Below are 13,501 nucleotides of genomic sequence, written 5' to 3'. Positions count from 1 at the left end.
AAATTTGTTATTATGACAAGACGATGGATACACATTGCCAAATAAAATACTAACACATCGCCACTAATTGTGCAGATGACTATCCTATAGATTATGCTAATTTTTGCTTGATGTATTTAAATGCTTCAAAGAAATACGGTGCAGTTGAATTTTGTGATAACATATAGAATCGACAAATAGCCCAAAGTTCATCTGTAGCGCACGAGTAAGCGCTAGGGGGCGCCCTGTCTGCGTCCTTTCAGCCTTCCTGGCTAAGCGCCGCCCTGCTCCCTCCCTCAGTTTCCCTGCTGTCTCTAGGCTCACTGAAGACGCCCTTAGCAACAACACACAGCTCAGAATAAGGTACTCTCGCCACGCTCAAGAGGGATTTAACAGCACTGACTTCGGCTGAAGCTTTACGCGAAGAGGACTCTCCGCTTGTTTTCTGTTGCGGACATGGAGCTTCTGTGCGGCTCTTGCTCGCCTGATCAGTTGGCTAGCTTCCACTGAGGAAGAGTGAAACAGCTCTGAGCTGTCCCAAAACAGGACGAATCTCTGGGGGGCTCAGCGAGTGACAGCATCGCTGTTTGCTAACTACCGAGTCAGCTAACCGGGACGGGAATGGTGCTCTGGACAGACTCATTGTCCTGTCAGAGAAAGGCGAGGGGTACGAGGGCCAAGACAGCCAGCTGTGATATTCGGACTCAAACTGTTTTCAACGGAGGGAGCGGCTTCGGTCCGGACGGGTGTTTTTGTGGCTGCTTTGAGAGCTAGCTGGGCTGGCTAGCTGCGGGTAACGACCCCCACTGCCTGTTGAAGTCTTTCCAGACTGCAGGCGAGGCTAATGTTAGCCAGAAGTATAAATACAGCAATCTGTGGTTTTAATAAAGCCGGGTCACTGTTAAATCCAGAATAAAGAGAAAAAGTAAAACCCCCAGAAAGAAAAAAAAACAACAACAACAACTCGAATTTAACCTAAAACTAAAGCGGGGAGTGTTTCAAACACAAAAAAAAGACTTTAAAACAAAGTTTTTAGATGCTATTAGCTGAGTTTGCTAGGTGAAAACGGTGTGGACGCTTTTCTTTTTTCCATCAGTTTTTTTGTCTCTTTGGATGCTGGAATCACGTTTTAATAGCAAATATGATGATAATAAGCAGAAAACCAGAAGCCCCGATAGCAACAGGTAACCACAACAGTTCTTTCTATCGTTTGCTTTTGTTTGTTTTTGAAAACGTTAATTTTGGTCGCTTCATGTACGAGTTTCCATCTTTTTTGGGGTTGTCAACGAAACATCCTCCACCAAAAGCGACTTTAATTATGAGCTTGGTCAGTTTTCCTTCTTTTAAATGTTTTTTTCTGTGTTGTGATGCGGGTCGTTAATATGCTTTGTGGTGATTATCAATTTTAAGACCTCTTAAAATGTTGTATGTTGTTGGTAGACAGTCCATGAAGTACTGCGTTGATTTTACATCTGTCCTGTAAGCCCTTCTTCTGTTTATAGTCGTATTATTAGCTTTATTTGGAATTTGTTCGGGTCATATCACGATAGTTATTATTTTAGTGTGTTGACTGCGGGTTTATTGTTATGTGTACCAGGAAATAGACGGTTTATTCTGTCTATAGAGGCACTGTTCAGAGTTACCAGGAAGCAAAAAATCTGACTTTACAGCACTTACAGCCCCACTTACATGTTTTATGATAAATTAACTGCTGTGTTTGTTTACTTGACTGTCGCTACCTTTTGATTCCTACGAATGCTTTACAGATGTATTGATTTACATTCTCCAGGTTTTTAAAGTTAGATATGCACCAGTTGATGATTTATGAACTTTAAGATTTTAAGACAAAGGCAAGTTAAATCCAAATTCACTAGTATTTCTTTTCCTTTTGCATTTAAAATGACTAATGATAGCATTTGGCACATTAATTTCTCCTATAGGAGTTCTTATCCTTTGAGGGAAAAAATCAAGCTCAGGAAGTGATGGCATCAGTTCTAGTTATCTCATATGGAGGTCCGAATTGTGTTTTTAAAAATCTCAACCTAAGAAAGAAGTTTTCTTTTTAAACGTATTCTAATTCCTCATTTTATTGCGTTTGATAGACGCAGCAGAAAACATCTGGAAATCTGGATCAGTGTGAACAGGGCTTGAGATTTCCAAAAAGTTAACAGTATTTCCCTATTCCTGACCCTAACCCTAACCCTGGGCCATGACAGACAGGGGTTGAAAGCTCACAAGGATGGAATTGATTAAATGTCCTTGAGACAAGTGTGGACTGAGGTCCTGAGGCAGAGAGCTTGTTTTTTTGACCTGAAAATGTTGAAATGACCAAAACTTTAGAAATACAAAATGACAAAGTTAAATTTGTTCTTGTTGCCTATCTAGCTAGTGAGTATGCACAGTTTAAATAACTGTTTGGTTTCTATAAATGTACCTTTTTTAAATGGCTTTCTGCAACTCTTTTTCTTCTTGGCCAAGTGTCTTCACTCCATAACAACTCTCACACCGAAGCATGTATTTTGGTATGTTGTGTTCACTGATTTCAAAAAGATAGAATTTTTCAGTTTCTGACCATCTAGTCACCGATTTGGGTTGGTCAAGCTGAGAATTAGCTTGACCAACCTGATATCTTTGAGTTTATGGAGCAACTCAAAGATATTTCCACTATTGGAGGAATTTTTGGTCGGACAAAAAAACAACAATTTCTTTGTGCGAACAAGTAAGTCAGGTCATCTACAGAAGTTGTCGACTTCCTGCTGAGTAATTAGGAGTTTGCAGAAGGCTAATGGAGCACACACTTGCCTAATATTTTGTGTGCGTGGCTTTAATGCGGCTGGTTGCTGTGCTGTGCAGGTTTAATGCGTCTGTATCCAAGCAGCAGGCCTAATCTGTTCAGAAGCCGGTCCTTTGACGGAGTTGCATGAGGGACGTGGGCCCTCTGACGCATCTGCATATGATTACAACATTCTCAAGGCCCAGTCGGTTAGAAGATCAAACGGGCCAAAACTGAAAGCTTTTTGTCCAAGCGAGGGGTGGTAGTTTCACATTTACACAGATTTTCCTCTCGCCTTTCTTCTGCGGAACCAACGGCAAGTGTAGGAGCTTAGATGACTGTTGGCATAAACAGCCGGCTGATGGTGGCTTGCCATTTCGGTAACTGCCTTCCCAAACCCGTTTCTCGTCGCCTTGTCCTCCCTCCTGTATGATCTCGGGTTACTCTAGGTGTCTGGCTCGAAGCCACAGAGGTGAGCACAAAACTCAGCACTTATTGAATGGCAAGCCTACGCATCCATCCATTTATCTATCTAGAACTCCCAAGCACACCTGGTGTGGGCCTTAAAAGATTTGGCCGGATGGACAGATGGAAAGATGCTGTCGTCACTGAGGCATCTGTTACCCCCATTAGGCCAATAATACCACTTGCAGCGCTAGCGATCTGGGACCCTAAGCCTTATCTAAGCTGTTCAGGTCAGAGCCCTGGGCTCGGATACAATGTATGGCACACAATAGATACAATGGTGTACCTGCTAATAATGGCCTTTTCACTATAAACATGTGCTGGGATCTTGTAGCAGGCAGCGTTCACTCCACAGGAGGAGGGAGCCCTGCTGAGGTTAGCTGAAGGGATTTGTCAACTCCTTTATTTTAGTGATAAGGTAATTGTTTTATTTTTGAGCTGTCCAGAAGACTTATGAGCTAATCAATGGGACTTTGCCCGTGTAGAATACAATTATTACCTCTTATCACATCTTTATCCTTGAGTGTTGCAGATGTTAAGGGGCCGCTGCCGTCGCACTGATCTGTTTGGTCACTTTTGTCCACCGCAGCGCGCCATGGTGACGGCCTGTACGACTCCTACATGAGAACAGACCACATTCTGAAAGACGAAGCAGATGCAAACAGCCCTTCTGGACTGCCCCCGATGCCCAAGCACACAGTGAGTAGTGCACAGAAAAACACAAAAGAGCTCGGAGCTAGTTAAAGCTCGTTTCCTGTGCCGAGGCTCAGGATGTCTCTCTGTCTTGAGACATCCTGTTCCTCAGAGAGACATCCCCTACAGTCTGCCCTGTTTCTGTTCGTCTTTGTGCCGCTCCTCCCTCTTCCCCCTGTTTTTTCTGTGTCGATTAGGGAAGCTTATCTCCTTCCTTCTCTCCAGTATTTTTACCGCGGTCAGTTTTATGCCCCTCAGTGAGGAAGCTGTGATCATGTGAGTAATATTGATTCGTTTCCTGGAGACAAATGAAAATGATTAATGCGGAGGATCTCTGTGTCACAGTGAAACGTGCAGAGTGAGTGTCCCCCAGAGATCCAGCAGCAGTTATTTATTTTGTCAGTTTAATAGTGCAGGGAAGGCAGATGCACACTGTGTACAGAGCAAAACTATGCATGCCCCTTGAACTCTTTCGCAGTTTGTCGCAATACAACAACAAACACATTTTTTAATGTAATAGAACAAACACAAAGTTGCATATTTGTGAAGTGCATTTATATTTATACCCTTTTACTCACCACTGCAGTGGAAGCAGTAACTTTCAGAAGTCATACAATTGGTAAATAGAGGCAAGCAGTGTGTATTTTCACACAGAACTGTTAAAGTATGCAGTACAACTTCAAAACTACCAAGAAATGACCGTCTACTTAAACCGACAGGCCAGAACATGGCAAAATTAATCAGAGAAGCAGCTTAGAGGCCTTTGGGGTAGCTCTGGAGGAACTGCAGAGATCCACTGCTCATGTAGGGGATTCTGTTGACAGCACAACTATTGGACATAAACTCAAATCTTGTCAGAATTGAACAGTGGCAAGGGAAAATTGATTATTTACAGAAAGCCATAAAACATCCTAAGAAATTTGCAGTTTTAATTTTACAAAAATGTCTTTATTGTGTTGACTCATTGAGCCTGAATGCGTGGCTCTATAACACAAATCCCAATAAAATAAATTAAAGTTTGGTAAATTAAGGTTTGCAGGCTGTAGTGGGAATAAATACCAATTAAGAATATATTCTTTCTCTGGTTCTTGAAACAGTTTTGCCTCACTCTTTGTTAAAGGAAAATTTCCACAACAAGGTTTAATGTTGCAAAATGAGAGAGAGTTCCAGGGAGATAACTAGATAACTACCAGAATCTGACTACTAGTTAAACTCTTCATCTGCTGATGCCGATTGCGTGACTGAGGAACCAGTTTCACTCTGATTTATTCTGCAGTTTCTACACGTGTTAATGCACATTATAGAATGCAATCTATCTGATTCTATAAAACGACATAAAACATATATTGTCTCTGTTCCCCTCTCTAAATATCCCCGTCAGCAAAAAATGCATGCTCTGTTTTCCACATTCCAGCAAAAAAAAAGGCTGGTTTGATACATTGTAGAGATTTATTGGACTTGAAAATGTGACCCACAAACCAAATCACCGATCAACATCCTCCCTCCCTCTCTTGTTATGTTCGTGTATGTCGGTGAGCTCGCTCAGAGGTTAGGCCTAGTTTTCTATTCTAGTCCGACTTTTCTTCCTTTAGTGTTTTTTTTTTGTTGTTTTTTGTTGTTTTTTTTTGGCAGCGCTCGCAGAGGTCTGCTCAGCGTGACTGACAGGAGCTCGTCCCAGTTCGAAAGTGCTCAGAGAGGAGCTTAATGGAAAATTATAAAATTGGATTTGATGGAAAATGCTGAACTGTCCCTGCTTTTGCAAACATTTAATGGCTTTGTAAGCAGATTCTATTGGTTTAAGGGGGAAATTGAACAAGTTCAGTTTATTGTTGTAATTGGTGATAAACATAAATTTTTCCAAAAATACTTTTGGCTTTTACAGACAAATTAAATGTATCACAAGCTGATAAAAACAAACCAGATTTTCCTGAGTGTAGAGCTGAGCGAGAGGCCGAAGAAAGCTGTTGATTGATGTGTAAAACTTGCAAGTAATGACGTCTCATTTTTTTTGGACTCTTTTAATTTCTTTGGCTCATCTGTTTGTTTAATATCAAACATTTAAAATTAAACAAAAATATTCACAATTATGCAACACAGGACAGATCAGGTTCACGTTTTCTTCCCGAATTAACAGAATGCTTTGAAAAATGGTGAAAGTCTTGAAATGTGAATTTGGAAGAGAACTCAGTTCTGAACGGAAAACGTGGATCCAGTTTAAAGCCGATTGTGACCGAAGTTTGCTGTGTTTTTAGGTGCTACATAAGACGGAAACCCGTGTGCGCTCAGGAGCAAAATCAAAAGCGCTCTGAGGTGTTTCTGACAGCTCAGTGATAAGCTCTCCTCCATCTGTCGGAGACTACAGTTTCGCACACAACTCGCATTACCCTCAATAGTACCTGCGGTAGAAATCTGCTTCCTGTTTCCATTTTTGTCCGCGCATCAAAACGATTTATGTTGTTTGTAACACCCACGGCCCGGTCAGCTGGTAATCCATTATACTGCAGCACGTGCATGAACCCTCGATTATTTTTTTATATATATATATATATATATACACGAGCTTGCACGTGTTTGCCTGAGCATAAAAAAAAAGCAAAGGGGGCGCGATCGATGACATTCACTGTGACTGCAGAACAGCTGCGTGAGACACTGCTTCAGCAGAAAGGCTTGTCATAAGTTCAGACTATACAGCTACATGTATGGAAACCAATCCTGCATACCTCGTCTATTTTAGGGACTCAAACTTACAACATAAACACACTCCTGACTGAGTCCTCTTTCAAGGGAACGTGTCGGCACCCTCTTTTAAATCTTTTAAATTTTGTTGTCTCTGTAGATTAGCGCGGTTTCAGTCATTTCAGCGTCGAGGAAAGACTGTTTCCTCCTCCCCAAAAAAAAAAAAAAAATCACTTGGCGATTAGAAGACGAACTTTTCAAATTTGAAAGAAAAGTCAGCCCGACTCTCATTTTTGTCTTTATAGCTACATTTCTTCTATAGTTTGGGAGCGTAATCTGACTTTAATGACTATTATTTCCTCTGTGCTCCATAATCTTGTGGAGGGTTTTTCCGCTGGTGAGAAAGAAGAAGGTCAGACAGCGTGGAAGAAGGAATTCCTGGTGTTGCCAGAAGGAAATGCTTTACTGGAAAGACTCAAGACCTTTTTTTAGACTTTATAGCCCTACTCTTCCTTTGAACAACCACAGATATCTCTCTTTACAAGTCTATGAGTATGTAGTGTGATATTTTGATCTATATACACATGCAATCTCTGTTGTTGTTGACAGAATCTTGTCTTTGTCCTAACACAGAGACAGTCGACGCTGGAGGTCTTAGTCTAATAGAAACATCATGATTACCTCAAGGAGTTAAATACTGAACTTTATGAGTTACATGTGGCTGTAGTGCTTTGAGGTTGCTGACAGTGTTTGACTACATTGCATAAAAAGTCTTTGCGCCCTCTTTGTGACATCTGGTAAGGGTACAGCCAAAACACCTCCATGTGAATGACCAAGAAAGTTGCAAAGTTCATCCACCCTCAATCTTTCACTCCTAAGTGAAATACAGTGTCACAGAAATAACTGTGAGGATACGTTTCTTCAGTATGGATAGTGGGAAGCTGCTCAGAAATGGATAGAAACAAAAAACAGAGCAACCCTGGAGGAAAGTCTACCCAGACCTACATTTAAGTAGGATTAGATTACAGAGTATTCATGTGTCATGATGGTCTAGTGTGGGTGGGCGTTTGTCATGTAGTTTATTATTTATAGATGTCTTATACTATATAGTATTCTTTTATTTATTGTCATGATAAGTTCCAGTAAATCATGCTTGAAACCTTCAAAACTCCCCATGCCGCTGGGATTGTTGGTTTTTAATATTTTCTCCACTTTTTATTCAATAAAAACATCAATAAATATCAATAAAGTTGAACAAATTATGAAATGTCAGTTACAACCTGCAGTTTATTGATGTAAATTACACTTCCTTATGCAACAGACGTCCCAAAAGAAGCTTGATACAAATGGGAAAGTTTTCGAAGAGCAGCATTTGACTTTGTGGGGCTAAAATAGCTGCGACACACAGCCATACAGTTACCTTTTATCATTATCACAGTAGTGCTGCAAACTACTATGATAAAACTTCCAAGTCCATATCAACCAACCCTACGGCCGAGTCAAAGTCAAGACTTCAGAATTAATGCCTTGGCTTGGCCTTTGTTTAAGAAGAATGTAATCTGATAGAGAAAAGTCGCAAGGCATGAGTAGCTGTCATCAAAGAAAAATGTTCGTTCCACAAAGTTGTTGCTTCGCCACATTCACCATCTACGTAATACTTTGTGTTCATCCACCGTTTAAAATCCCCCAAAACACATTTAAGTTCCTGGTTTTCCATGAAAAGGCTAAGGGGGTATAAATATTTGTATAAGTTAGCTGTAAATGTTAAAAACCCGTAGACACAGAGGTGGGTGTGGCTTAGTTCATTTGCATGTTTGTCAGTGAGGTGTTGGAGTTTGTCACTTTGGAGAGTTTTCAGTCGGACTGGATCCAGATCCGGTCTTGCCAGTTTACCAGCTACAAGCTTCAGCAAGGCTGCTTGGCTTTAAACACTCGACTCAAAAGTCTGGTGTTTATATTTCTGCTCTTCTTCATCAACACCTGGCTTAGTTCTACTATATGCTAAGCTCTCTGTTTTTATTCACATCTGTTTTTTCTCTTTTGAATTTGGGTTTGGTCACATTAAAATGAATACATCACCCTCTACTTATCACATAAATTATTATTCAACATTTACAGTATGATCATGTTGTCTTTGTTCCTTTTGAAATTAAAGAGAATCAGAGATGTTTGTTGTTGTTTTTTTTCCAGCCCTTTTGCATTTATTAACATGTAACAGTTTATTTTATTTTTTTTGCTTACAGGTTGTTGGTAACAAGGTTGTAATGAGGGATCAAATGAGTGTGCGAGGTGGCCAGCTGAAGGTCAAGTACCTGTATGAAGACTCAACCAATAACCGGAAAATCAACGCTGTAACCACCGCTGTCATGCAGAACACTGGGAGCACTGTGCAGACGCCCTCCAAAACCACCGTCTCCGGCCTGTCCAAGGACCACAGTGCGGACAGGTGAGGAAACTACACTCCAGTTATAAAATGCACCCTCAAAAAAAAAAAAAAGGCTCAGCGTTTTTACCTGTCTCGTTTATTTGCCTCAGCTCTGACTCCAGCAAGGGCTCCAGTGAATCGTCTGGCTCACAAGGAGCTGGAAACGGCAGCAAACTCGTCAACACCCTCAGTCCCGAGCAGGCTCTGAGACTCTACCGGTCCCAGCTGACCTCCCTGGAGCACACAGAGATCCAGGCATACCCAGATATCTACTTCGTGGGACCCAACGCGAGGAAAAGGCCCGTCGTTCCCGGCGGAAACAACAACTGCGGCTACGACGACGAGCAGGGTGGCTACATTCATGTTCCTCATGACCACCTGGCGTACAGATATGAGTTCCTGAAGGTAACTTAAATGAACGTTTTTGGGTCCAAGACTGCATTACGCACTTGAATTTTGCTTTAAAATAAAAACACTAACTAGCGCACACTAAGCCTAAGATTAGCAGCTTCCCTCCAGCATTAGTCACATCTACAAAACTTGATCTCGTCTCATGCTTGGATGACTCTGTAGCTGTTAGCCTAGACCACGCCCATTTTCACCTGGAGTTTCCCTAGTACATTACAAATAAGGCAAATACTGTCACTTCTGATATGGTTGCAACTCAGAAAATGGTGCCATTTATTTCATTTGGTGATACAAACTATTAGTTAGGGAATGGTTAGGGCGCTAAAGAGGGCTTAGACCAGAGGTGGGTAGATCGCTACTACAACATATTCTTACTCAAGTGAACTGAAAAGTAGCCTTCCAAGAAATTACTCAATTAACAGTAAAAAAGTATCTGGTAAAAATGCTGAGTAACTTATCAGACATTCAGTCATTCAAAACTTTGAATTTACATTAATAAAAAATTGTGGTTATTTTAAAGACCAAATTGACAATAATTCATGTAAATAACATAATTTAAAAAATACCAATTTCTTTCAATAAAACACTAATTAAACTGCAGGTCTGTGTTTGTGTCTGGTGACTTTTAATTATTATTATTTTTTTGGTTAAAACAAGCTTGTTCTTTCTCCAGTGAAGTTACTTGCAGTGCGTTGAGTATCCAGACATTTTATTAAAGTAAAAATAGCCATACTTCATAATAAAGTTATTGAAGGAAAAGTAAAAAGTACAGTGTACTACTCTACACTGTAATAGAGTATTTCTGCTACAGCATAGTAGAAATACTCCTAAAAGTACTTCTTTTTTTTTTTTTCCCAAGAAGTTACTCAAGTGAATATAATTAATTACTACCCAACTCTGGCTTAGACCTGTATCCAACCTTCTTGTTGATTTTAGTTTGGGCGTGAATCTAAAATGATTTCCTCTGCCTCCTCAGATCATCGGTAAGGGTAGCTTTGGACAAGTGGCTAAAGTCTACGACCACAAGCTGCAGCAGCACCTGGCTCTCAAAATGGTGCGCAACGAGAAGCGCTTCCACCGGCAAGCGCAGGAGGAGATCCGCATCCTGGAGCACCTGCGCAAGCAGGACCGCAACGGCGCCATGAACGTGGTGCACATGCTGGAGAACTTTACCTTCCGCAACCACATCTGCATGACCTTTGAGCTGCTCAGCATGAACCTGTATGAGCTCATCAAGCGCAACAAGTTTCAAGGCTTCAGCTTGCCTCTGGTCAGGAAGTTTGCGCACTCCATCCTGCAGTGTCTGGAGGCGCTGTACCGACACAGGATCATCCACTGTGACCTGAAGCCTGAGAACATCCTGCTCAAACAGCAGGGCCGCAGCGGCATCAAGGTAGCACTCCTGACAACTTCACGCTGATGTGATTTTTGATTATTATTTATTCAGTCAGTCATTAAATGATTTGTTATGCACTCTCCAAAACACTGCAACGATTTGAATAACTTGTCGCAGACAGAAACACAAGGCTTATCCCTGTCTTACACATCTGCCTATCTAATGTTTTCTTTCTTGTCATCCATGATTTCATCAGTTTATAATTTAATTTAAATTAGAGCAAAAGACATTCTTTTTTATCTTTGTTTTTTTTTGTGTGTGTGTAAATTTATAAATATGTCGCAAATCATATTTGGATCCATGTAAGAAATCTTTGCAACCCAGCTGGCAGTAAACAAAATTTTCCTCTCATTTGTATTATTCTATAATAAAATAAATCATAAAATTCCATGATATCACTCTTAAGAAATAAAGTTGAAGTACGTAAAAACCATTTATTAAAGGTTTTTACATATTTGTTAAAACTGTCTCAGGTTTCATTACAGTTTGTTATGAAACAGATCATCTGTGAAAAGATTAAACTTATTGAAATGCACCGTTCTGGCCAAAAACAACCAATCAGAGCCAGGAGGAGTGTCTTAGTGCTGTCAGTCAAGCTTGTGTACGCGCTGCTCAGTGTGCTTATGGCAGATAAACAACTTACTATTATCCACCATCATCAGTGGCTCTGCTCTAGCTTGAGCATTAAGCAGGCTCTGCTGTCAGGAAGTAGCTGTAGTGTAGCTTGGAGAAAGATGAGAGGAGGCGAGGAGGAGCGCGCATACATGCGCGTGATTGACAGCGTTGAGAACAACATGGTGACAGTTTCAACAAATATGGAAAAAAATAAAAAAGTATTTTTGTATGGCAGCTTTAAGACTTTTTACAGCTTTTCCCAACCTGATGCTGACTCCTACATTTTTTGTTCCCTCCCTCCCCCTGTGTCTCTGCTAGGTGATTGACTTTGGCTCCAGCTGCTTTGAGCACCAGCGGGTCTACACCTACATTCAGTCCCGCTTCTACCGGGCTCCGGAGGTGATCCTCGGCTCGCGCTACGGCCTTCCCATCGACATGTGGAGCTTCGGCTGCATCCTGGCCGAGCTGCTGACGGGCTACCCGCTGTTTCCCGGCGAGGACGAGGGTGACCAGCTGGCCTGCGTCATGGAGCTGCTCGGCATGCCCCCACAGAAGATCCTGGAGCAGGCCAAGAGAGCGAAGAACTTCATCAATTCCAAGGGTCAGCCTCGCTACTGCGGGGTCAGCACCCTGCCGACCGGCGCCACCGTGCTGACAGGGTCGCGCTCGCGCCGCGGCAAGATGAGAGGCCCGCCGGGCAGCAAGGATTGGAGCGTCGCGCTCAAAGGCTGCGAGGACCCCACCTTTACTGACTTCCTAAAGAAGTGCTTGGACTGGGACCCCTCCTCCCGCCTCACGCCTAGCCAGGCCCTCAGACACCCCTGGCTGTACCGCCGGCTTCCCAAGCCCCTCCCTGGGACAGAGAAGAGCCAAGGGGCGCCCGTGAAACGGCTCCCTGAGCACCACAGCTCCTCCTTCCCCTCCATCATGACGAAGGGCGGACAGGGCCTAGGCACAACGGCTCCCGGCAACAAACTCAAGAGCAACATGATTGGAGATTCAGGGGAGACCATCCCTCTTCGCACAGTCCTACCTAAACTTGTCTCCTAATAAAAAAAAAAGTGAGAGAGCATCCTCTGATCTCTGCTCGTTCCACCCACTCCTCAGGAGGAGTCCCACACGGAGGACGTGGTTTTTAGAACTCATTTGGTTGTTCTTCTATTTGTTTTTTCTACTGAGGTGTCGACACCTCGGTTTCTGGTTTTAACATTAGCAAAACAAAGAAAGAGAAATCATGACAACAAGCGAACAAAAAAATAATAATACTATCTCATAGAGGTTTTTATACAGAGGATTTCCTTTAATGGCTGTGAATTTTTCAGTTTACAGCCTGTTGATTTTTAGATGATTTTTTGGGGGGGAAAAAAGAAATCTTCCTTGTGAGTGGACAGCTTTTTATTTGTTAAAGAGAAGATGTTTTTAAACCTCTGCTTGATCTCTTATGAGTGTTGTAGCAAAAACGCACTCGAGCACACCTGCACTGTCACTTGCCTCACTTCACACAGGACACCGCCATTTTGAATTCTCTCTTTACATGTGCAAAGCTTGAAAAGGGCTATAGAGATTACTCCTATCAGGTTAGAGCTAGAAGGTGTATGCTAGGCCAACGGAAGTTGATGGAAAAGAGAAATGCGACACAAATGTGAATTTATGCTCACGACGATTTTTAAAGAGGCAAAACAGGACTGGCTTTATTTGTGGGGAATAATTGCAAATTGCAGTGCCTTGTAAAAATATTCACACAGCCTTGACATTTTTTTTCACGTTTTGTCATATTGCAACCTCCAAGCTGGGGATGTTTTTAGCACAACGGGTTTCTCTCTGACCCGTCTGGTTTGGTCCTTGGTCTTCATGATGCTGTTTGTTCAGTGACGCTCTCTGGAAAACTTCTTTTGAAGTCACAGAACAGATGCATGTCTCGGATTTTTAATGCAAAGCCATGGAAACCCCGTCAAAATGATCAAACAACCCGACTGCATCCTTCAAAAGATTTTTCCGAGAGTCTTCAACTATCATTTAGTGTTCCCACGCCATAATGCTGCCACTACCATGTTTCACAGCATTAATGAAC

At 42.0% G+C, this 13,501-nt stretch overlaps 1 protein-coding gene across 3 annotated transcripts; it reads left to right on the top strand.

The window, feature by feature from the left end:
• Positions 1–260: 260 nt before the first annotated feature.
• On the top strand, positions 261–12,502 carry dyrk3 (dual specificity tyrosine phosphorylation regulated kinase 3). 3 transcript variants are annotated; one of them, XM_044122436.1, is made up of 6 exons: positions 261–342; positions 3,807–3,916; positions 8,830–9,032; positions 9,122–9,416; positions 10,396–10,812; positions 11,749–12,502. In XM_044122436.1, exons 2-6 carry the CDS (start codon positions 3,839–3,841, stop codon positions 12,478–12,480), a joined length of 1,725 nt encoding a protein of 574 aa, XP_043978371.1. In that variant the 5' UTR covers positions 261–342; positions 3,807–3,838; the 3' UTR covers positions 12,481–12,502. The 3 variants fall into 3 exon arrangements, with proteins under 3 accessions (XP_043978371.1, XP_043978369.1, XP_043978370.1); XM_044122434.1 differs by lacking the exon at positions 261–342 and adding an exon at positions 343–1,163; XM_044122435.1 differs by lacking the exon at positions 261–342 and adding an exon at positions 1,200–1,306.
• The last annotated feature ends 999 nt before the right edge of the window (positions 12,503–13,501 follow it).

Source organism: Gambusia affinis, linkage group LG07 (genome assembly GCF_019740435.1).
Source record: "Gambusia affinis linkage group LG07, SWU_Gaff_1.0, whole genome shotgun sequence".
Lineage (NCBI taxonomy): Eukaryota > Metazoa > Chordata > Actinopteri > Cyprinodontiformes > Poeciliidae > Gambusia > Gambusia affinis.
The sequence above is the reverse complement of the archived record's forward strand: the minus strand, read 5'-3'. Positions and strand labels throughout refer to the sequence as shown.

What these genes read in the sequence shown, in the direction of transcription:
- dyrk3 (XM_044122434.1), top strand. Translation starts at nt 1,121, where the DNA reads ATGATGATAATAAGCAGAAAACCAGAAGCCCCGATAGCAACAG. An exon ending in AGAAGCCCCGATAGCAACAG is followed by an intron (nt 1,164 to 3,806) that starts GTAACCACAACA and finishes TGTCCACCGCAG; the next exon opens with CGCGCCATGGTGACGGCCTG. An exon ending in AGGGCCGCAGCGGCATCAAG is followed by an intron (nt 10,813 to 11,748) that starts GTAGCACTCCTG and finishes TGTCTCTGCTAG; the next exon opens with GTGATTGACTTTGGCTCCAG.